The 25,369-nt window shown below is 48.3% G+C and overlaps 1 protein-coding gene across 2 annotated transcripts in view; it reads right to left on the bottom strand.

Moving 5' to 3' along the window:
• ZDHHC3 (zinc finger DHHC-type palmitoyltransferase 3) overlaps positions 1-25,369 on the bottom strand; it is a 402,886-nt gene that overhangs the window by 136,482 nt on the left and 241,035 nt on the right. For both annotated transcript variants that reach the window (XM_069648316.1, XM_069648317.1), the window contains exon 4: positions 12,107-12,203. In XM_069648316.1, the coding sequence (XP_069504417.1) occupies positions 12,107-12,203 (97 nt within the window). The remainder of the gene's footprint in view (positions 1-12,106; positions 12,204-25,369) is intronic.

Genomic DNA, 25,369 nt, shown 5'->3' with positions numbered 1-25,369 from the left:
AGGAACACCCCTCTGTAGGGCAGTAGAGGCAGCCATACCCCTGGTAGAATGGGCCCGCAAGCCTACCGGTGGGTCATTACCCGCCAAGTGGTAACACTCAGAAATAGCCAGAATAATCCAGCGAGACAAAGTCTGCTTAGTCACAGCTTGTCCCAAACGCTTTCCAGCGTAACCAATGAAGAGTTGATCGTCCACTCTGACCCAGGACATGCGTGAAATATAAAAGCTTAAAGCTCTCCTAGGATCGAGCCTATGGAGCCTCTCCTCTTCCTTACCAGGATGTGGAGGAGGATGAAATGCCGGAAGAACAACCTTCTGGCCTAAATGAAATTCGGACAACACCTTCGGAAGAAAGGAAGGACGAACTCTAAGGACAACCCTGTCCTTCTGAAATACAGTGAAGGGTGGCTTAACTGAAAGTGCTTGTAACTCACTCACTCCGCGAGCGGAAGTGACCGCAACCAAGAATACAGTTTTAAGAGTTAACAGTCTCAAAGGGCATGAATGCTAAGGCTCAAATGGAGCACCCATCAGAAACTTGAGGACAAGGTTCAAATCCCAACCGGGCACCTGGAAAGGTGACGGAGGGAACACATTAGTGAGCCCTTTGAGAAACTGAGAAATTAAAGGAATTTTAAAATAAGAACACTCTTCAGACGAGCGCTTAAATATGGACAGCGCCGCCAGATAACCTTTAACAGTACCCACTTGCAAGCCCCTGTGGGCTAAAGAAAGCAAAAAAGACAGAACCACAGGAATGTCACATGCAAAAGGATCCACATTCTTAACCCTGCACCAGTCGCAGAACTTTCGCCAACGGCAACGGTACATGGACTTTGTTGCGGGCCTTCTGGCCGAAAGCAACACCTCCATCACGTCTTCAGGGAGGTCCCAATCCTTATACCTCAACCTTTCAGAAACCAGCGTGAAGGTTGAGGGATATGACGTCTGCATGGAGAACCTGACCCCCCTCCTGTGAGAGCAGATCGTCTCTGTAGGGAAGACGACATGGAGGGCAGATGGACAAGTGGAGAAGGTCCGGGTACCACGTCCTCCGGGCCCACGCCAGAGCAATGAGGATCATCCGGGAACCGAAACTTCGTAACCTCCGCAACACTTGCGGGATGACGGGGACTGGAGGAAAAGCGTACAGCCACTCCACCACAAACGCGTCTCTCCTAAGGCTCCTTTTGGAGGAAATTCCCGCGAGCAGAACCTTTCGCACTTCCGGTTGACACTGGAGGCGAAGAGATCCACTTGAGGGGTCCCCCAAAGGGCGAAGATCTCCAGGAGAATCTCCCGAGCCAACTCCCACTCGTGAGAGATCGCGCTCTACCTGCTCAGAGCGTCCGCCGTCTCGTTTTCGTCTCCGGCCAGATGAACTGCCGAGATCGAAACTTCCTGCTGGATTGCCCAGAACCAGAGCTGCATCACCTCCCTGCACAGAGGAAGTGACCCCGCCACCCCCCCCCTTTTTTTGTTGAGGTAGTGCATGGCCACTGTGTTGTCCGTCAGGATCAGGACATTCTTCCCTCACAGTCGGCAGAAAAGCCTTCAGGGCTAGCCTGACAGCACTCAGCTCCAACAGATTGATATGGAGTCTGGACTCCGACGGAGACCAATGACCGCTGACTGTCAACTCGTTGGCATGAGCTCCCCATCCCGTGAGGGAATGCATGCGTCACGATCATCACCTCCGGCCAGGGAAGCCAAAATGGAGCCCCCTTCATCAGATTGTCTTCGACGGCCCACCACAGAAGGTCCTGGGTGACCGAGGACGGCACCTGAACAGGGTCCGACATCCTGCCGGAGGACTGAGACCACTTGAGCTCGAGTGCCCATTGCAAAGATCTCATTCGCAACCTGGCCTCTGGCAAAAGAAGAATGCAGGATGCCATGAGGCCGAGCAATCTCAAGAACTCGAACGCTGGGAGACTCTGGGCAAGCTGAAACTTGTGCACCATCTGCTGAATGTGATGAGCCCTCACCTGGGGAGGAAAACATTGCCCCACATTGTACTGGAGCCTCTGAGTTGGTGTCAAATGGGACTTCTCTAAGTTGAGGGAGAAGCCCAGCTTGTGGAGGGAGTGGCAGGTGACTGACAGATGATCAAGGACTTGCTCGGGAGAGGGCGCCCTGATCAACTAATCGTCCAGGTAGGGGTAGACATGAATCCCCCCCTTTCCTGAGATGCGCTGCCACCACTACCATGAGCTTGGTGAAGACCCTCTGGCGGAGGTCAATCCGAACGGCAGGACCCGAAACTGAAAGTACGAGTCCCCAACCGCGAACCTCAGGTACTTCTTGTGCTTTGGATGGATCGGCACATGAAAATAAGCGTCCTTGAGGTTGAGAGACACCAACCAGTCCTGAAGTTGAAGGGCCTGGAGGACTTGAGAGAAAGTAACCATCTTGAACTTGTCCTTCCTGAGGAGTTTGTTCAAACCGCGCAAGTCCATGATGGGTCTCAATCCCCAGTCTTTCTTGGAAATCAAAAAATAAGGGGAATACCATCCCTTGTTCCTCTCCGCTACAGGCACTAGTTCTATGGCACCTTTCTCCAGCAGGGATTGAATTGCATGCGCAAGGAGCGGATCCAGACTCTTCAAATAGAGATTCCCCGGTGGATTGTCGGGAGGCCTCTGCCAGAAAGGAAGACAGTAGCCGTGGGCTATGATCTCCAGAACCCACACATCTGAAGTAATGGCGCGCCACTCTACAAGATGCTGCGCCAGCCTTCCCCCCAACCGGCGAACCATGGGACATGGCCTCATGACTAAGCTGAAGCGACTGCAGCGTTGCCTGAGGGCAAAGAGGCAACTGCCCGAGCAGCCTTGGCACCTCGAGTACCTTGTTTTCCACCTCTGGCACTCCTACGGTGGTCCCTTTGACTGGCAGCTCCTCTCTTTTTACCAAAGGATGAGTAATAACGAAAGGAACCTCCCCTCCATTGCTGTCCCCTAGGACGAAAAGGCAGAGGTTGTCGAACTGCAGCGCCCAACGACTTTGCTGGAGCTTTGGAGGTCTGCAACCTCTCAAGGTTCTCGTCAGCCTTGCTGACAAAAAGATGTTCCCTGTCAAAGGGCATGTTGAGGAGCCGGGCCTGCACATCAGGAGCAAACCCTGACTTCCGCAACCACGCAAACCTGCGTATCACGGTGCTCGCCGCCATGGACCGGCTGACGCAATCTGCCATGTCCAAACCCGACTGAACGGCCTCACACATGGCATCCTTGCCATCCTGGACCATAGCAAGGAAACCATCCCGTTCGTCCCCTTCGGGAATATGTTCAGCCGCTAAGGAAATAGTTCCACAGAGTGTGCGTGAAACGAGACAAGGCACATACAGAGTTGGCCGCCTGAAGCGCCATACCCCCTGAAGAAAACACTTTCTTCGCCCAACCATCAAAACGTTTGTCGTCCCTATCAGGAGGGATGGTACGATACGACTCCTGCTTTGCTGGGGCCGTAGCCCCCTGCACCGCCAAACTCTCCGGAGTGGGGTGCCTGGTCAAGTAGCAGGGGTCGCTACTGGCTGGGCAGTATTTTTGCAGCAAATACTTGCCCACTGCCGGGAGACTCTCCTGAGCAGTCCAAGCCGCCGCCACCCTCCTCTGTAGAGCCATATGGAACGGCAGTACCGGGTCAGTTGGTGGACCGTGGTCAATGATATCCGTAAGGTCATCCTGAAGAAAATCCCCTGGGGGAGCAGACCACGCCAAGTACTCGGCGACCCTAGACATAAGGCGCTGGTACGAGGAGTCGGCATGAGTGCCAGGCTCAGGCCTACAAAACTCCACCTCCGGAGAGGTGTCCAGACCACTGGCGTCGTGCAGGGACTGACGCAGGTCCTCAATTTGACTATGGCCCGAGAGAATCAGAGCCCTCATCCACCTCCGAAATAAACTCAAGATGGCGGTAAGAAGGCACAGAATGTGGAACAAAGCCATGCTTGACCCTGGCAAGAGCCTTTCTAGGGGGCTCCACCGAGCCCCGGGGCACCCCCGTCGAAACAGCCTCGAAAGGCGTCGAGTGAATCGGCATCAATGCCGAACGCGGCACCGACAGCATCGACGGCGTCAACACAGGCCTTGAGGGTGGAGCCGCGAGCATGTCCCTCGACGGCCTGGGCGCCGACGACTTCTTTGGAGGTCGAGCCTTGAAAGAGTCTGTCGACAATCTCGGTGCCACAGGCGTCAACGTCTTCCTCGAAGACACCACAGGTGCACACGGTCTCGAGCGCATCGAGGACCGGGACCTGGAACGGGCATGACGAGAACGATTCCCCTTGTCCGAGCGGGACCTTTCCCGCGAATCGTGCCGACCACCCGAGCCCGAAGGCGTACGGGCGGTGTCTCTCGACCAATCACGACCGACCCCACTCGGAGGCGCGGACAGACCAGTGCCCTGCGATTCGAGAATCGCTAACATTTTCTTCCCGAAGGAAGCCCATTCCTCCGGCGTCGCATGCTTGGTGGGATAATCGACCCGCCGACGGGCGGAGTCCTCAGATGAGGACAGGGAAGGCGACCGATGACGGCGCTTCTGTGAGTGCCTCGAAGAGGCAGAGGAGTGGCGGGACCGAGACCCACTGGACTTCCGACGACCATGCGGAGAGTCGCCCCTCGAATCGTCCGTCGAAAGCCCCGCAGACCTCGACTTCCGTGGCTTGGACACCTTACCTACCGACAGTTTCTTCTTGGGCTCCCGCAAGGCTTTGGACGTAAGCGACTGGCAGTCGACACAAGCATCCGTGTCATGGGCCTCCCCGAGGCACCAGAGGCAGGCGTCGTGCCAGTCCTTCACCGACATCTTGGACCCGCAGTCTCCGCACTTCTTAAAGCCCGGACGCAGGGTGGAAAACTAGGTAGACATCTTACGAAGGAAAACTTCACAAACAAACAGGTTCGAAGAACCGATAAAGAACAGAAACTCCAAAAAGTCGAACTGAGGCTACGGCGTCGTGCGTCCTACTTATAACATCCAGTGACGTCGGTCGTCGGAGGAGGTCCTCGAGGGCGGCATATCGACGCAGGACGCAGACGCCGAAAGATTTTCCGAAGCAGCACAGCTGTGGTGATTACTGTCCTAGATATGAAATACATCGGAGGACCCAATCCCCTCGAAAAGAACAATGGAGTGAGCTGAAGGCGCAGGCTACCAAGGGAATGGAGTTATCTTAGGCTGCTGCAAGATAGCAGAGGAGGCCGGAAAGGCAGAGACTCACCTATGGAAGTACTTCTTGGGATCATGACAGGGGCTCTAGGACGCCCCGCAAGTTGCCCCTGGCAGTTTATGCGAGCTCAAGCCGCAGGCAATCGGCCCAAGGATCATGTAGCTACTTTGGCTCGCACCAGGGAGCAGGGGGCATTGGTTTTGGGGAGTTCGGGACTGTGGGGAGGACGAAGGTGAGGGGAGGGGGGGAAGTTGAGGGTCATTTGCAGTGAATGGGGGGGGCTTGATCCAGACCTGGGCAGCAGATTTACTAAGAGGCTATGAGCAACAAAAGAAAAAAAGCCCAAAGACCAAGTAGATATAGACACCTATCTCAAACTATTAACACTTAATGTACAGGGATTGAATACCGCAGTCAAAAAGGGAAAAACTCCAATGGCTTTTGACACACCATCAATCTGCAGTGGTGGTACTACAAGAAACACATATTAAACAAAATGATAGAAATAAACTGACACTCAGACAATACCAGTCAATGTTCCAAGCAAATGCCCAGGGAAAGGTGGCTGATAGCCTTTAGAAAGGGGGTAACAGCTCTGGTCCTAAACTCACGCAAAGATAGGGAGGGGAGGTAACTTTCCTCCTAATATGCATAGGAGATATGACTAAAGGTGGCCTCGATTTATGCCCGCAACTCGGGACAAGATGGCTTCCTCAGGTTGGTACTCTCAGAACTGGAGACTTGCTCTGCTGGCCAGGTCTTAGTAGTAGGGGATTTTAATTTAGCATGGGACCCCCAGAAAGATAGAAGCAATAAGACCAAATATGGTCAAGCCCCTCCATCGAAACTCCTTAAAAGGAAAATGGAACTGTTGGCCCTGTCAAATGCTTGGACTTCACTTCGGGGAACGGAAACGGGTTATACATTTTATCCACAATTCGTTTTTCCCGAATAGACTACATTTGGACATCAATCACACTTTTAGGTAAAATAACACAGATGGAAGTCCACACGATAGCACTGTCGAACCACGCCCCATTACAGTAACTTTAGATCTCCAGAAAAACCCGAGCAGACTTTGGAGCTAGGGGTAGCCCAGCAAATTACTAACGGACACGCTTATGTGAGAAGAGATAGAAAATAAAGTTAAGGACTATTTTGAATTTAACTCCTTCCGGAAATATCTGAAAATACCTGATGGGATGCCTTTAAGGCAACAGTAAGGGTCGAACTGTTATCCACGAAGGCCACACGGCAAAAACAGATGAGTGTTGGAAACGGAACTAGTACAAGAACTACAGGACATTACACATAAGATGGCCAATAACCCAGGCATAAAGCTACCCAAGGCCTATATGTGTACAAGGGGGAAATTGGATCTTCTACGGACAAAGAAGGCAGAGAAGGCCTTACTATATATGAAGCAGAAATACTATGTCAAAGCTAATAAAGAGGACAGGCTCTTGGCTAGACAGCTTAAGCAGAGAACCGCCATGCAGACAATTCGGAATAGCAGGGTCTCACGGCACGAAGGTAACCACCACCTCAGAAATGATGGCCCAATTTATAGCCCATTCTACTGCTTTATAGAAATCAGATCTCCCTGATCTACACCAGAAAAAACTATGCATTCAGTCATTACCCCTTCCAAAAATAAACCCTCTACAGCGGGAAGCACTTGTGGGCGACATTACTAAAGAGGAAGTGTTGCATGTGATTAGAAATCTCCAGCTACGTAAGTCGCCAAGCCCAGGCGGATACCCGGCTGACTTTTACAAGATCTTCCAGCATACGCTGGCACCAAAATTGACTTGCCTTTACAATTCTTTCAGCAGAGGTGGCCACATTACTCAAACCCAAGTGAAAATTATCCTTTTTCACAAGCTGGCTAAGGATCCGATGCAATGCGGATAATATAGGCCTATTGCCCTATAAATGTACGTGCTAAAATGTATACAAAAATCATGGCAAACAGAATGTAGGTCATTCGGTTCGATACGCTTTGAAAGGATCACGCATGCTTTATCCAGCAAAGGCAAACCCACAATAATATCTGCAGAGCCTGCCACCTTATAGAAAAGATCTTGCTAAAGGGGCACATGGCCATTCTACTCTCAATGGATGAGGAAAGATATCCCCAAGCTAACACACACCATACAAATGAGGGAGTTTTGGCATAAACTAATGACTCAATGGCACTCCACGCCGGAATGCCTCCACCAAATGTTTCCATCAGCTTCTCAATATTGTTTGAGATGATAACAGGGGGATATGGGACTGGCTGCATGGGTGGTGGAGTTGCCCGAAACTGTAGAAATTCTGCAAGTCTATAAATAATAATCTCCAAACGATATTTGGCAAGCAAACCTCCAGAGGCCCAAAAGAAAGCCCCTCATGCATTGGAGATCAGAGCTTTAGATCTGGGCCAAAACACAGATGGAAATCGTTTGTCAGTTTGAGCCTGGGAGCACCCCTGGTCATAGGGCAAAAATGGAAGACCAGAGATCCCCCACATGAACAGGACAGACTGGTTAAGGTCTGGAGCCTTGTCTCGCTGGAATGGATCACGTATGCACTGCAAGGGGACCAGCTGAGGTTCCCCAGGGAATGGGAGATGGTGCTTGCCTTGTTGCGGGATGACTACAGGGACTCATATTGCCCCTGTAAACTATGTATTCTGGGTATTGAGAGCAATAAGGGAGAAGAAGTTGCTGAGTTTGTTTTGAACCGTAGGTGGGGCATAGTCCTCAATGAAGCTCTATGTTTGATTAATTTAATGCAATGTTGGATTTACAAAATGCCAATAAAAAGAAGTAGAAAAAAAAAAGAATTGAAGTCCCCTCCAATTATAATGTTAGTCGCAAATCCACTTCCAAGCCATTCTGCTAGGATTTGTCCTATTGCTAACTGAAACTTTTTACAGGGCATCTTAATAGGATTTCAGTACAAATTAATGAAACCTGGTACGAAGGATCCTCCAAACTCAGACCAACAGTTAGCAGCCCATAGTTATGTGTACAGATTTCAAAAGATTCCATTTTTAAATGTAAATCTAGGGCAAAAGCCAGTCCTCCTGACGGACAACCTGTTGACCCTCCGTGAGCTGCTTTAGAATATGTGTGATAACCTTCAAATTAAAGCGAACGCACAGACATTGTCTCTTTACATTATAATGTGTTGCTCTAGGAGCAAAGATTGCCTTAATGAGATTATTAGATCCACATGAGTTCCAGAATAATAATAATCTTAGACTAGGAGTGCTAAAGATTAGAAAAGTAGAAAAGAGCCCCTTGGATTTGGTATTTACATTGATAGAATCCGCCAGCCAACACAAGTCTTCATTGGGCTACACTGAACCTTCCTATCCCAGGTATTCGTAACACAACAGATGTTAGAAACAAATACCATTTTAATTATTAACGGCGGATGCTGCTGCAAAATCATCACATTAGCTGTTAAGTCAGGGGCTAATGAGCCCTGGGTTGTTAAATTCAATTAGATCGAATCCCATGGAACTAAATATATCCTGCTTTTCACAGACCAGTCCGCAACTATGCTGGAGTAGAAATGTACTAATCTGTTCATAGCACTGTCCGGTATCAAGGCCAAGTCAAGGTAGGAATCTTGGCAAATATATTAAGTAATGTAGCTCTGTTTAAATATAGATCACCATTGACCTGGACACAATATTTTCCAGGCCTATTATTCGTACATCATATAAGCAAAGATTTCTAGGCAAGCCCAACAACGATTTAGACGGGCAAGGTAATATTTCGATTGCCTCGTTTCTGTCTTGTTCAACATTGGTCAATAAGATACAAGGCTCCTTAGGAGTAATATTACTTGGATTGTTCAGTTCAGAGTTAGGTCCAGCCCTCTGTCTCCAGGCTGGATTTGTACTGTTCGCAGAGATAACTTGTATCAAAGTTGAATCAATGTTATTCTGTCATACCAGAAATGTAATCATTTCCCTTTTGTTATTTATATTGTCCTTCTGTATACCCTTTTCGTTCTTGAAAGGAACAGAAGTACTTGTACCCCCTAAAAGATGTCCTGGTTGGGTGTTAAGATCTATAATTTCCTCTTCCATGGGCAACGAGCGCAAGAACTTTTATTATTTTTTTTCCCCTTCGCTGGATCTTTGTCCGGTTTATTTTCTTAGTTTTCCCCAACCTAAATATAACTTGATAGCGATCCACACTAGTTGCCTGTACAATAACAACAGCATGCGTTGGGTCCTCTGCAATGCCTGAAGCAAATAAAACTGGCAAGAAACTTAACCTGCCTTGACATTCTAACAGAGGTGATGGACTGTACACTTCGACTGCCTGCTCAATCTCTGTATTTGTATTTGGTTTATTTGTATTGCTCACCCGGACCGGGGGCATCTGGGCGCATTACTTAGGGGATGGTAACAAGGGAGGGCAAGTACAGTTACATAACATTGTCAGTATAATGATACAAGCAAAAGTGAGGATAGCAATTAAACATATTAAGCATATATTTACATATATACAGCAGGAAGTAGGTCAGAATTAGTAGAAGTATATACACAAGAGTTGATTTATCAAGGTTTAGAGAACCACACCAAGGCATGTCTGTGCTAGGCTTAACACGAGTCTCTAATAACGTTTTTATGTTGGTGTCAACAGTCATTAATTTGAATGTGTTTTCTTGGACTATGTCTTTGATGTGGTCATATAATCTTAATATGGATTCCAAAATGAAATGAAGTGCGAATATGGAAGAGGGGCCCAAAGTGTCCAAGTTGGGGAGGTAGTTTGAGTCTCTGCACAATTGAGTCTCTGCAGAATTAAACATTTCCGGAGGTGAAATACTCATTTGGACAAGTTGGATAAATTGGTGTAGATTTTGGCGCATCTTGCTTAGACTGTTGCCCCCAGGAATGCCAGAATGAGCACCTAACAGTGGTGCTTTCTCCAAGTCGCAGCACAACCGAATAAAAGATTTGTCCAAGATAATTGAGTCAATTTGTTCCTCATGAACTTGAGTAACAGTCATATTGGTCATACTAGCCTTCTCACAGGATTTACAGTACAGTAGTCCTTATTGGCCATATTATTGTTATTATTGTTACTGCATAAATTGTATGCTGGAGCGGAGGCAGCTGACGTAGGGTAGGCATCGCGATCCTTAATACAGTGAGATCGATGTACAGGACTTGGTAGGGAAAAATGGTATTAACAACCACAAAATTAGAGGTTTTAGGAGACACTTGATAGAAACCTACGTGAACTGGTCAAGTGCACATTCGTGCAGTGAGATTGTTCCAATAAGAGGGCCTTGGCCCCACCGGCCCCCTTGGACCACCACAGACCACACTTGCCCGCACATCCGCACTGGAAACGGAATTATGTAGCACCACTCCCCCTCCTCATCCTCCTCTTCCTAGAGTTGGAAAAAAGACCAAATCAGCTCCTATGTCCACACACTCCGAGTGAATGCACAAAGTCTCCCACCACAGACCACACATGCCCGCATGTCTGCCAGATACAGTGCATCTAGAAACAAAAAGCAAAACAATAAAATAAAACTAGGTTCAGTAGCAGGGGGACTTCAGAAGAAGTCCCTCTGATCACAGAAATAAGGACTAAGAGCTAGGAAAACGAACATAACCACCAGGAAAAAGCAAAATGGCTAAGGGCTCCATTAGATGGGACAACAAAAGCCCCAAAAATAAATTCTGCCCTAGAAGGCACTACACAGAAGGGGGTATTTTTTCAAACACCAAATAAAGCAATCATTAACAAAGTCAATAGATTGGTCTTTCCTATAGATAATGCATATGAATGTGTCAGGTACAGGTATCAAATGGTTAGGCATTCACATCATTTGCAAGATACTGCCTTGATATGCTCTGTTGCTCATAAAAGCAAGGTATTTCATCATGTAGCAGATACTGTTATGGACCTGACCATTTAGCATTGGCAGATTCTATTATGCCCCATTAGCATTGCAATGCCGGATTCCAAACAACCCATTAAACAGCAGTGGCCGATTCCATTATGCCTATTCGGAAGAGTGTGGCAAAACTTTTACCAAGTTAGCGCACCAAAGCAAGATTCCTTCATGGTCAGTTATCACAGCAGTACCTGGTTCTATTATGGCCATTTAGCACATCAAGACCAGATGCTACAATCAGTTAGCAAAGTAAGGACAAATCCCATTATTTGTCATTAGCAAAAGTAAGACTGGATAAAATTATACCCAGTTAGCATAGGAAAGACAGATTCCAATAGTCCTAGCTAGCAAAGATTGACCAGATTCAATTGAGCATTCAAAGGCTTGATACCATGATTCCTAGTCGTCACAGCAAGGTAAGATTCTCAGGTAGCCCAGTAAGGCCACGGTTTCTATGCTAATTTAGTCAAGATTTAGGCTAATGTTGCCCAAACAGCACACAGAGGTCAGTGGTTCGGCTCAGACTTATTTTATGCCTTAAAGGCACCCTGTGGGGTCACACATGGCCTGGCCTCAGTGCATCAGCGGTGCCTCTGCATGAACACTTTTGGATGTAGGCAGACTTGACTGCAACTTAAATATAGCAGAGGCTAAAAAACAAAAAATCTGTATCTTTACATTAGTGTGTAGCTACATTGCGTCTCTTTGGAACCTTACCAGCCAACATTGGTTTTAAACAATTATAAAATGACATTCTAAATAGTGGAATTAAATGTAGAACACTGACATTTTTGTTACATCTAGATAGGAATCTGCTACTTCCCTTTTATTTATTGGGACATATTGGGCATTAGCACTGGGCTCCAGCCCTTGGAACAGGTGATTATAGGGGCACTTAGAGTTCTAATGTAATGTCGTCCAATGATTGATTATTTCACAGTTTTTGATAATGGGAAACTAATATTTCGGATGCAATTTTCTGAAGTTACAAAAAAGTGCGTAACTTACCGTAAACAATACAAAATATTTCTGATTAGTCTCTCCAACACAATTATTAACCCAAGGACAATGATGATCCATTTTCCGAATACACCGCCGGCAAACACTAAAGAAAAATGAAACGTTTTTTATTGTGGGGCAATACTACCTTCAGCTCCCTTGTTCACGTTTTAGGATTTAGCATGCATATGTTTTGATTATATGTATCGTGTAGAATACATTTAACAGTGAACTCCTAAAGACACATGAATACATTACTTAACTGTAGGTTTCGTTCTTTAGTATTGGAGTCTTTAATAGTTTCATACACCTTTTCAATATGCCCACTCCTAGAACAATAACGGTTTCCTATTCTTTAACCAAAGCAAACATACATAAACCCATGGCCCCTTTAAGAGCTCAAGCACTGGCAGCCTAACACTGACCAATCGATGCGATCTGCCTTTGTTCCAAAATCACAGCTTTCACCCAAGATTCTTTACACGTTAACATCTCAACTTAAGTCCAAAGGCCTAGCCTTCTTAGGGTGAAGGGTAGGCATATATGAATTAAGAAGAAGGTGCCCATAGAGAATTACACTACCCAGTAAGAAGCGTTTTCTTCTCAGGTACTGGGACTTTAATACATTCACTTGATTACTAAGCAGTTTGGGAAGCTCTAAAACGTGCTTTTTACATTGACGTGGAGAGCGTAGTCAGCTGCAGGTTCGGGATTCACTATTCTAGGCACTTCACGGTGCGATTGAAACCTGGGAGAGGAGGAGCTTACCAGCTTTAACAACGGATTCCCCACAGAGTGCGAGGCAGCAAGTGAAGTCTGCTGCAGGTCGCAGATTCATGCTTTAGCCAGGGGATGCCCCGAGCAACGGGAGGCCTGGGAGGACGCTGCCATAGCCGCATCGCCCAGCAGGCCTCCCTGGGCCCAGGTCTCTCCGCCCCCCTACAGCAGGGACAAGCTGGGGTACCTCACCTAGACAGACCAACGCCAGCAGTCAGGAAGTGGGTGTGGGGAGGGGAAATTCAAGGTGCGAAAAGGGCGGGATGGGAGGCGAAACGTTAGCCCACCCCCCAAAGAGTGCTTATAAGCACCACAACACAAGCAAACAACCTCTTTCCTGAACTGGCTAGGTAGAAAGAATTTGACTGAGATGAGTGAGGTGCAAGCAGGAGGTAAGTGTGGGGAAGGGGCATGGAACGGGCCTGTTACTTGTAGTGTTGGGCTCTTAAGGCCCTATCTTTAGCAACCACCCTGCCTCCGCTTATCCTTGCGTTTGGGTGTTGCATGTATTATTAAGAGTACTGCTGCATGTGTGATTTGAGAGTCGCGTGGGTAATGTAGGACACGATAAGGCATCAGGCAGGAGCAGTCTATTGTTCTGTTCCTCCCTGCCGGTGCAGCCGGCGGAGAGAGGGATGAGCAGGGCCTGCATTGGAGGCCCAGCTGGGGAGCAGACAAAGGAAACGACAGGCTTGCTTTCGCTTGTACCCGGAACTGCCTGCCTTGTGGCAGGGCGGACTCTTTATTTCTAGTGCACCTCACATCACTGCGCATGCGGGACGCGAGGCGGATACAACATTCCTCCTTTTTTCCAATCAAACACATAACCACATCAAACAACATCACTAACTTCCCTGTGCAAATCTAGTCTGGCACAGTTCTGCGCTCTCCCCCTTGTCATTTCACCACTCAGTCTCAGCCTCTCTGGAGCCTTCGGGGCTGCCTTTGGTTATATCTGCTGGGCCTCTGCCGGGAAGCTGTCTCAGGGCTATGTCCCCACTCTGGCTCAGATCCATCTTCTGGATATGCCCCCTCAGATCCTTCTGGTTGCTCCTCTGGATCTCCACTCGGTGTCGCTCCTCCCTCGCCTCAGTGACTCGTAATGTGTGATGGCAGCTCTGCCTCCACCTGGGACTGTGTCTCGGTAGGTCCACATTCGCTGGGGCACCCTATTGAACCAAGAACAATTCCTGGCTATCGTCTGTTGTCCTCGTGCGGCTATCACCATTGTCATTTCCATTCGGGTCACTGTCCAGGGTGTGCAGTTGTACCGTGTTCCCAGCTTGGACTTTGTAGGGTTCCGCAGCACTAATCGTGGATCACCGACTTTGTGTCTCGACCTTCTTGCAGGTCTCCTGTAGCTCATGTATACGTTTGCTGCAACTCTCCTTAGTTGGGTGCGGTCGCTGTCGAAAAGGTCTACTCCCCTGCTCGGGTTTGTAGTATGGTTGAGTTTACCAAAGTCCAGTACATGAGTTCTGCTGGGGGTATGCTATCGGAGCTGTGGGGCGTCAACCGGTAATTCCGTAGGAATTTGTATAGATCCACTCTCCAGGGGCTGTTTTGAGCCCTGGACATGCGTAACACTTTGATTGTTCGCATGAATCTTTCCACATCGCCATTCGCCTGTGGCCACCGGAGCGTGATGTGGTGATCTTTGATGTGTAAATCGTCCAGGTATTTCCTCAGCTCTGTCCCCTGGAATGGTGGTCCATTGTCGCTCCTGCTGCGTCTTGGCAGGCCATGTGTTGCAAACATCTTCTCGAGTGCAGGTATTACGGTCTCCACTGATGTCGAGGATATGATCTCCACTTCTGGGTATCGGGAGTGGTCATCAATGGCCACCAGCAGGTATGTTCCTTCCTTCACTGTGCAGAAGTCAACGCTGATGGCGTTCAACCTTGATGATCCACGCTCTGCCGACTGTATTGGCTCAGGGTTTGGAGGCATTTCTGAGATTTAGCAAGGGTGGCAGGATGTAATGACCTGCTCTACCTTGGTGTCAATTTGAGGAAACCAAACCCAGTGTCGTATTCTGGCCTCTGTCCTGGCCATTTCCTGGTGGCCTTTGTATTTGTATTTATTTTATTTATAACGCGCAACCCGCAGGCCCGGGGGCATCAGGGCGCAATTTGTAAGGTTACAGAAATGCATAGATACAGGAGTCACAATGCATGAATTTACAGAGGAATGACATTACATGATATGAACAGGACATTAAGTACAAGTAAACAGTCAGCAGGTCAGAGAGAGTAAGACAGAGGCGCTGTGTGGGACTTAAGGCAGGTCGAAAAGCCAGGATCTGGTATTGGCTTTGAAAGTGTGAAAAGACCCTTCCGCTCTGATAGTAGCAGGGAGAGAATTCCAGAGCTTGGACGCTAGGACCGGGAAGCTTGAACCCCCTGCTTTTTGCAGTTTAAATCTAGGGATGGCTAAGCAATGGGACTGGGCAGTTCTTAGTGGACGGGAGGTAGAGTGTCGCGACAGTCGACTGCCGAGATAGATGGGGGCCTTGTTGGCCAGACATATGTGCGTAATGGCGAGTGCTTTGAGTGAGATTCTTTGCTTGACAGGTAGCCACTTTAACTTTGATCTAGTTTCTGAGATATGGTGGTTACGAGGGATGTTTAAGGCGGCACGAATGGCATTGTGTTGGGTAGTTTGGAGTTTATTTACGTTCTCTTGACTAGTGCCTAGGTAGAGAGCACTGCAGTAGTCAATTTTAGCCATGATGAGGGTTCTTGCTAGTGTGACACTGTTGGAGGTGGTAAGGAAAGGTCTGCAGGCTGCAATGAGTTTGCATGTGTATGCTGACGCAGATCTGACAGCATTCGTTTGTCGGGTTAATGATAGAGTAGCGTCAAGGTAGAACCCTAATGTTTTAGTGTCTTTTGAAACTCGAATGCTATTGCCATCTATAGTGAAAGATTGGTATGCCGGTTCAAGTCTGCTCAGGCGTTGTGCAGTGCCCAAAATGAGAAGCTCTGTCTTATCATCGTTGAGGGACAGCTGGTGTTGGGCCATCCAGGCTTGTATAACCAGGTAGACATCATTAAGGGCCTTGGTGTCAGCCAGATAATCACCAGTAATGGGGATGAGTATCTGGGTGTCATCCGCATAATTAGTGTAGGAGACACCCAGATAGTCAAGCACATCAAAGAGTGGTTTTGTGAAGATGTTAAAGAGTGTGGGTGACACACAAGAGCCCTGAGGTACGCCGCAGTGAATTGGGGAAGGGTCGGCACCTGCGGATGGGGCAAAGACTCTCATGGATCTGTTGCTCAAAAAGGATTTGATCCATGCTGCAGCGGAGGATGAGAAGTTGGCAGCGGTGTGGAGGTGCTTGCAAAGGATCTGGTGATTAACCAAATCAAAAGCAGCCGAGAGGTCGAGAAGTAGTAGCATTGCTAGCTTGCTCTGATCCTTTAGGACTTTGATTTGGGTTTTGAGGTCTATTAACGCAGTCTCCGTCCCGTGTCTGGGGCGGAATCCAGATTGTCGTAGACCTAGCATGTTATTGGATTCCAGGTAGTTTTGAATCTGAAGGTACGCAGCACGGTCTAGAATCTTAAGCAGAAATGGTACTGTTGTGATGGGTCGGAAATTTGTAGGAATGCTTGGGTCGAGGGAAGGTTTTTTGAGCAAAGGGATCACCCAAGCATCCTTCAGGTTATCTGGGACAATACCAGTTTTGAATGACGAGTTAATGAAGGCAGTGATGCCAGTGCCATGATTCTGTCCTGCAGGTGGCTGGGGATCACTATGCAGGTTCTCATCAGGATTAGCCCTTTGCTGGTGACAGACAATTCCGGTCATACTGGGAAGAAAGTCTCTAGCCGCTGGCGTGCGGTTATGCACGTGGGGGAGGAATGATTTCCAATCACCGGATATGATAGTGTTCTTCATTATGTCGCAGCAAGGGTCATTGTGCGTGGCCTCCATGAGGTCTTCCATGCCGACCATCTTGGGCTTCAAGGTGTGTATGATTTGACATATGTGCTCCTCCATTTCCTCTGCTTCACTCACTTCCCCCAGGGTCGCGGTCCTCGGGTGCCTGGATAGGAAATCCGCCGGATTGTCAGTTCCCGCTTGGTAGGCCAACTTGAACTCATACTGCTGAAGGTGGAGCAGCCACTTCCCAATTCTGGCCGGAGGGATGTGCGGATGACTCTGTGAAGATCGGGATGAGTGGCTTGTGATATGTGTAGGCTCTGAATTTCCGTCCATAGAGGTATATGTGGAAATGGCAACAGCCACTGAGCACCGCTATGGCCTCCTTTATGTCTGCCACCTTTTGTGGGTCGGCTGATACCCCCTCACTGTTGAAGACATACTCAAAGAATGTTATCTTCTTTCAGAAACTCGCATTTGTCTCAGTGGATGGTTAGGCTTGCAGTCTCCATCCTGCTGATCACCATCTCGAGGTGACACACGTGTTCCTGCCTGTCACTGGCGTGGATGAGAATGTGGTCACTGATATTCAGCACTCCTGGGATTCTGTGTATCACTTCCTGGATGGCTTGCTGGAACACCTCTGCCGCGGAGGAGATGCCTAAACTCAGTATCTTGTGCCACCGCAGCCCCAGGTTGGTGGAGCAGGTCCTAAATACCTTGAGACACAGTGTTTTTGAGAAAACTTGACTCTGTGAGGTCCGTAATTATCTCATCTAACGTGGGGGTGATGTGTCACTCCCTTTTGATTGCTGCATTTGGTAGGCACATGTCAATGCAAATCCTTACTTTCCCCAATTGCTTCGGTTTCTTTGTCACCACCATAGGCGAAACCCAGGGCGTTGGTCCTGTGACTTGTTCAATAATGCCAGCCTATTCAAGTTCGTGTAACTCCTTTGAGACCAGGTCTCATGAAATGGAGGAATTCTCCTGTGGCATACTGTCCGGAGCTGTACTATCTGGTCGATGTGAAGTTTTATGAGCTTGCTTTTCAAACATCCAATGCCGTTGAGGATGCAAGGGTGCTTCTCTAGGAGGTCGGTGACGTCCACATCGGAGATGAACCAGATCAGCCCTAGGTCTTCCGGTGCATCCCCAATAAGCAGGCATTCGATTTCCAGCATGGACGCCATATCTTTGATTTGATGACAGTCTCGCCTCTGCTTAGTTCCGTTCTTAAGCGTCCTTCCACTGATAGCGGCATCTTGCTTCCATATGCAAACAGGAGTGTTTCAGTTGACTTTAGGTCAGGTCGAGGACGTATTGTTCGCAACATTGTCGCTGGCATGACATTTACTGATGCTCCTGTGTCTATCATGAGTGTCTTTTGGCCCTGTATGGACACAAGGTATGTGTGTCTTCTCCGTTTCTTTCTCGCCTCCGTGCTTCTATGATTAAGTGCTGAGATCAGATGGACCTTGCTCCTCCTCCTTGTTCTCGCAGTCCCCACATCCGTCACTCTGTCACCATTGTCATCTCTAGATCTGTCTGTCGACGAGTTGTCGGCTGCTATGCGACGCGTATCCGCTTGCTTCTTTTTCTCTGAGAAGGATTTAGCCTGTTGCGGTTCTGGGCATTGAGGCTGCCCTGAGGCTTCTACAGACATGTGCGTACTGGGCGGAAGGACCACATGCCCCACACATGATTCCCTGTGCTGGGCAGTTTCTCCTTCCATGACGTGCTCCACTGCACCATACGCACTCGGTAGGCCCCGGGATTCTCGGTTGCCACCGCAGTGAATTGTTCACCTCATTGTAGTCTTAACTTGGTGCTTGGGGGTTGGAGATCTGTGCTATCACTGTTATCGTTGGCATCAGTTGGAGCTGCTGTAGCGTGGTGCCCAAGTGTGCCACCCTTGCGTGCGACAGCTCTCTTTGGCGTCCATATTAAAGGATCCTGGCTAGGGTGATGCCTTTTTTGCCCAACACCATTCTGCACAGATTCTCCAAGTGCATACCATTGATGATCTGGCGCCTTATTTCCTTTTCAACGTTGTCAACTTCACATGAGAGAGCTAGTTTCCTAAGCCTTGTGTGGTAAGTGTCCAGTGTTTCATCCTCCATCTGTACTGTGGTGCAGAAATTGAAGGTTTCATAGTCCGCATTCAACGGTGGCATGAAATGTGCTGTAAGGGCGTCTTTGGCCAGTTGGTATATGTCTGCACCATCGTCAATGACCAGCGTGTTGAAAATGCACAGGATGTTGTCCCCCACGTTCAGCAGAAGGTGTGACCTCATCTTCCTGGGTGTTGTAGTGTCCTTGCAGTTCATTGACATCTCAAACTTTTGAATCCACAGCATCCAGCGGGGCCCCACTGATGATGGATCGGTGTTGGAGTCAAAAGGCCCTAATGCAGCTGTGGCACCTCCACGAGGTCGAGGGGACTGCGCTGGCAGCATCAGTGATGCAGCCTTTATTGCCCGTGTACTGGGTCTGGCCGTGGAAAGGCCAGTTGCCATGTTGCCCTGGTGCCGTATTCACTCCTTTGTATATGTGTGCAGCGATGGATTCCTCTTCACCTTTTGTGGCTCTTGGTGTTTTGTTGGGTGGTGCTGAGGCTCCCTGCGTGCTGCTCGATGATGATTCAAGAGGAGAAAAAAAATATCCCAGTGATATCCACTGTGGTGTTGGGTCTATTTTGTAGATGCTTGAATTTTGAGAATTAAAAGAAAAAAAAAAACAACAAAAAAAATGTTTTTTTTGGTCTGGGATGGTACCCCCACCGTGTTTCCAAAAATGTGCCTGTGTCGTGGTCGTGTGGGCTGACTTACAGCCTGTAGTCAGCTGTGCGTGTGTTTCCTCATCTCATCGCCAGTGTTCCGTTCCTCCCTGCTGGTGCAGCCGGCAGAGAGAGGGATGAGCAGGGCCTGCATTTGTGACACAGCTGGGGAGCAGACAAACGACACGTCACTGCGCATGCGGGGCGTGAGGCGGATACAACAGCCATAATTACTTTTAGTACTTTAAATGCCCAGATTTTGCTATCAGCATGCAAGGCCCAGGTGGTGGGCAGAGGTGGCCGGATGCCAGCAGGAGCACGGGCAGGATTTATGGGTCTGCTGGGGGTTTGCTCTGATGCCTGCAAGGATGCATTGCAGTGAGGGAAACTGGGCCTGCAGTGGAGGAGTCTTGGCATATTCCCAGGTAGGTGCAAGTTCAGGTGGTGACACGCTGCCTTGCATTTAGGCCACAGCGTGTTCTGTGAGCAGCACGTCCCAACTTATTTAATAATAATAAAACTTTTTTTTTTTTAACTTTATTTAACGATTGTGGTACATGACATTGCAACAAAAGCAAGTAATACATATATTGAAACACATCAACTTTCAGTATTGGTTACCGTACAGCATAAGCAATATTTACTAATTTGATGAAGCAGTTGGCCCTACCGGGCTGTTGCTGTCCGAATTGGCTTCACTCAGATATATTCTAAACCGGGCCCATATGTCTTTTGGTTTACTTGGATTCGGGATAGTCGATATGTAGTATTCTTCACATTCATTCACATACATTAATTCCTTAAGGAAGTGATTCACCCTCGGTGCCTGTGCAATCTTCCATTTTTGCAGTATACACCGTTTTGCCACTGCGCATGTGATATTAAAAAGTCTCCTTGTCACCTCTGATTGTTTACCAATGTCCCCAAACAAGTATTTTCGCGGTGTGAGGTCCGCCGGTATCTGACTCACCTCCTCCAGGATATTCGCCACCTCCCCCCAAAAAAGCGAACACATGGGGACAATTCCAGTACATATGCATCGAGTCAGCCGGGTCTGTTCCACACTTTGGGCACATACCAGACCCATTGTTTGTAAACCTAGCCACCTTCAGGGGAGTATAGTGCAGCTTATTCAACATCTTAAATTGAATCAATCGGAGGCCGGCATTCATGGATATTTTCTTGGTCATTTCGCAGTATCTTTCCCATTGTCTGTCCGATATATCCTCACCCAGATCTGTTTCCCAGGAAGCCTTCATTAAATTTAATGTTGGGGCACCAGTCTGCACAGCAACATATAGCCCCGAGATGCTAGTACCAGCCCGGGTTGAAAGTGTCAGTAGACGTGGGTGCGGTGGGAGCTCATCTGGGAACGTTGGCCAACGGGCCTTAAAGGCCAATCTCATTCTATAAAATTGGAGAATCATCAGCTGATCCCTCCCCATCCCTGTTTTGAAGTCCTCCAGTGTTATAAACCTCCCATTGGGAAATATGTCCTTGATTTTGAATTCTTCATCTGGGTCCCATTTATTCTGTATACCTGAGTCGTATGTGGGTGTTATGCCTGGGAAGTTCCAAAAGGGGGCCTCCGCGTAATAAGGGGTCTTTACCCCAAGCCTTCGGAAGATTTTGAACCATGCCTGGGCCGTCGTACTAACCGGGTCAAATGGACATTCGTCCCTGTGTTTAATTTTAAAGATGACTGACCTTATGTCGGTCGGCCGTGCTGCATGTTTTTCCAAGACAGATGTGGGGTGAAGTGTCGTGCTCATCATACCAATGTTTGACAAACTGAGCTTGTGCAACAAAATAATATAATTCAAAATCAGGAGCCGCTATGCCCCCTTTATTGTATGGTTCCACCATTTTTTCCCACTTCATTCTAGGTGCCCCCCCCGCTCCAGATAAATTCCATCGCCAGGGACCTAAGAGTATCAAAGAATCTCCTACCAGGCCAAATCGGGATGTTGGTAAATATATATAGCAGTTTGGGGAGGATGACCATTTTTAATATGGCTACCCGGCCTATTAATGATATGGGGAGTTTAGTGGCAATAGTGGACAGCAGGGGATCATGGTTGTTCAAGATTAGAGATGTTCTGTCTCCAGAAACTATAACTCCTAAGTATCTGATCTTGTCCGGGGACCACTTTAGACCAAGTGTGTCGTTTGGGCAGTTGGTGGCGGGGGTAAGGGGAAAGATTTCAGACTTAGACCGATTAGTCTTGTACCCAGAGTATGATGCGAATTTGTGCATTTCGTCCATTAGCGGGCCCAGGTGTGTGTTAGGCTCCCTGATGTACAATAGGGTGTCATCGGCATATAAGGATATCGATTGAGTGAGGCCCGCCATCCGTATACCTCTCTGTTTCTGATGTTCTCTTATTGCCGCCGCCGCTTGTTCCATAGTGAGAGCGAACAGTATGGGGGAAGAGTGGGCAGCCCTGTCTAGTGCCCCTCTTCAACTCAAACCAATCAGACACAGTGTGGTTAGTCAATACCCTGGCCCCCGGGTTAGCGTACAGCACTCTGACATAGTTCAAGAAGTTGGGGCCCAGCCCGAATTTACCAAGCACCATGAACAGGTATGCCCATGACACCGAGTCAAAGGCCTTTTCGGCATCTAGGGATACCGCTACAGCCTGGGCCTCTGGTTTGATTTGGGCCATTACGCCGAACAGCCGACGTAGATTAAGCACTGTAGATCTAGTGGGAATGAACCCGCATTGATCAGGGTGCACTAGCATTGGCATGTGCGGTAGGAGTCTATTGGCCAGGATCTTCGCAAATATTTTGGCATCACAATTTATAAGAGATAAGGGTCTATATATGAGGACATCTCATTGGGGGGACGTCTGGGCTTAGGGAGCACTGTAATTATAGCCTCTCTCATGGATGGTGGCAGTGTTCCTACCTCTGTGGCCTCCTCCCACATGGACAACAATATCGGGGCCAATTCTTCGCTTAGCTCCTTGTACAATTCGATTCCCAAACCGTCTGAACCAGGAGCTTTTCCGTTAGCCAATGATTTAATTGCTTCCTTAAGTTTCTCGATCGTAATGGGCTGGTCTAGCTGGAGTTTATTCTCATCGACCAATTTTGGGAGCGTTATATTATCTAAATAAAGTTGGATATCCCTGGGGCTTTTTAAGTCGTGATTAGCGTAGAGTTCTTTATAGAAAAGGGCAAATTCCCCATTGATATTTTCCTCATTTGTCTGTACTGTGCCGTCGCTCCCTATTATGCTGGAGATCAGGGTGCGGCCCATGTCAACTTTCAACAGGTTAGCCAGTGTGCGCCCCGCCTTGTTTCCTTCGCCATATCGGCGTGCTCTGACCGGAGTGGCCATGTACAGCAACTCCCTATTTGCTAGTTTATTAAACTCTTGTAGGTTGCTATTAATTTCTGCAAGGGTGTTATCCTCATGCAAGGATGTGTATTGTTGCTCTGGGTCCCCCAGTCGCTTCTCAACCTCCAGTTCTTTCCTGACCGCTTTCAATAGCCCCGTAGACTTGGAGATCAGGATACCCCTCACCCACACTTTGAATGTTTCCCATAGCATCGAGGGGCTATCCACCGAACCCTTATTGGTCTCAAAAAATAATTCAACTTCAGTATGTAGTTCCTCCACCACCCCAGGGTCCTTAAAAATGTCGGAAGGCATTCTCCATCTCCTGACCGGGGGTTTAAGACTTTTCAATGTCATGTCTAACTCTATGGGGGAGTGATCGGACAGGGTGCGGGGGAATATTTCACTCCAATTAATTTGGTGTACTAGGGACGCCGACACCAGCCAATAGTCAATGCGGGATTCAGTGTCATGCACCGAGGAGTAAAAGGAATACTGTCGTTTTAGGGGGTGGAGTGTTCTCCAGGCGTCTACTAGCTGTAGCTGTAAGATGATTTGATGCAATGTTGGCTGCTCTCGAGGGGTTCCTATGTGTAGAGGTAGAACGATCCAGCACTGTATCTAAAATAGTGTTAAAGTCTCCTCCCCACACTATTTGCTCGCCCCCACAGGCGCCAATCTAATGTAGTACATTTATGTAGAATTCAGGGTGATCTATATTTGGACCATATGTATTCATGAAAATCATTGCTTCCTCCTTGATGGTGCCCCAAAGTAGAACATAGCGACCCATCGGGTCTATTTTGCTCCTCTCAAACTGAAACCCAACAGATGGATGTATCAGAGTTAGTACCCCTCTTGCCTGTGAGGAGTATTCCGTACAATACCTGTGAGAACCCCACCCTTTCAAGAACTCTGCATTGACCTTCTGGAGCGCACAAGTTTCCTGTAGCATGACAATGTGGGGTTGGTGCCGGATAATATAGGCTCCCACTTTCCTCAATTTGATTCGGTTGTTCAGACCCCTGACATTCCAAGTGAGCAGTTTCAATCAGAGCCCTCGGGTTGCCCTACCAGAGCTAGCCATATTTGTATTCCCAGTTTATATATTTGGCCTTTCTGCTATTAATGAGATTTCTGTGCGTTGCAATGTCACCACATTTTTTAACTTGTGAGACTTCTTGAACTGAGTCCCATTCCCCAACTTTTCCCCCCTCCCTCCCGTCCCATACGGACAGATCACATTTTAGACCCCCACCCTCATCATCAACCCCAACATGACAATGCTGCCCCGCAATAAACAATCCCTTAAACATGTGGAACTTTCCTGAGGGTCACTAATAGCAGCCATCTGGCGGTTAACAGCCCAGAAAAACAGCATTTTAGTTCAGTTCGTCACCCTTACATGTCTCCCAATGTCAATAATGTCTCACCATTTGTTAGGCGATCAAATCCTAGCCTGGTCCGGTCTCACTGCTCACCTCTCGGTTATGTATTCGCATTTTGGTTTGCCACTCGATCTCCAGTGGGTATTGGAATGGAAGACTCTACATATGACATGGCGTCTGTGGGATTCTCAAAGAAATGAGCACGTCCCCCATGCTGTATTCTAATTTTTCACTCCTTCGTATGATCTTCTTTGCATTTGCACGTTGGTCGAGAAATCCGGATATATGTGAATCGTGTTTTCTTCTTAGCGTAGGGTACCTTTTTCTCTCGACAGTCAGAGTATAGTGTCCCTGTCTCGGTAGTTCAGGAGGCGCGCAATTATGGTTTGAGGGGGGGCCCCCGGCTTCGGGAGCGGTGCTAGGGTACGATGGGCCCTTTCAATCAGAAAGTGATTTGAGAAGGAGTCAGCGCCTAGGATGTCTTTCAGTAAGGCCTCAACTTGCCTTTCCACGGGGACTTTTCCGAACTTTTCCGACACCCCAACAATCCGGATGTTGTTCCTCCGGGATCTCGATTCGAGGTCCTCACACTTGGTTTGAGTCTTATGTAGTTCTGTTTGGAGGTGGGCTATGTCTCGACTGTGTTTTAGTATCGTGTCCTCGTTCACACTTATCCTGTTTTCCGTTTCCGTAATACGTGCGCTCTCCTTTTCCATACAAGCTTTTAGGGATCCTATCGTCGCCACGATATCATCTAGTTTAACGTTCACCGCCATAAAACCATTCTGCACCAGTGTTGCCAGGCGATCTATCGGGTCGTTTTCCTGCCCATCGGCTGTGGATGGTTCCTCCCCAGTCGCCCCTTGTGGCTGCCAACTGGTGAAGGTATCCATCGGGCCGACCTTTTTCCCTCCTATCCCCTTTCTCTCGTTAGGGCCCATAAATTGTGATTGTCCGTTGGGAGTGGACTGTGTTCTCCCACGTGTTATCGCCCAATGTACCTCCGTACAGTTCAGGATGTGGAGGGAACGTTATATGAGTGAATTTGTGGGGGCCGCAGGTCAATGCAATGTTGCCCCACTGTGCCA

This window comes from Ambystoma mexicanum, chromosome 2q (genome assembly GCF_040938575.1).
Source record: "Ambystoma mexicanum isolate Mex_15411 chromosome 2q, UKY_AmexF1_1, whole genome shotgun sequence".
Classification (NCBI taxonomy): Eukaryota; Metazoa; Chordata; class Amphibia; order Caudata; family Ambystomatidae; genus Ambystoma; species Ambystoma mexicanum.
Note: the sequence above shows the minus strand (reverse complement) of the source record. Positions and strands in the feature narration are given on the sequence as shown.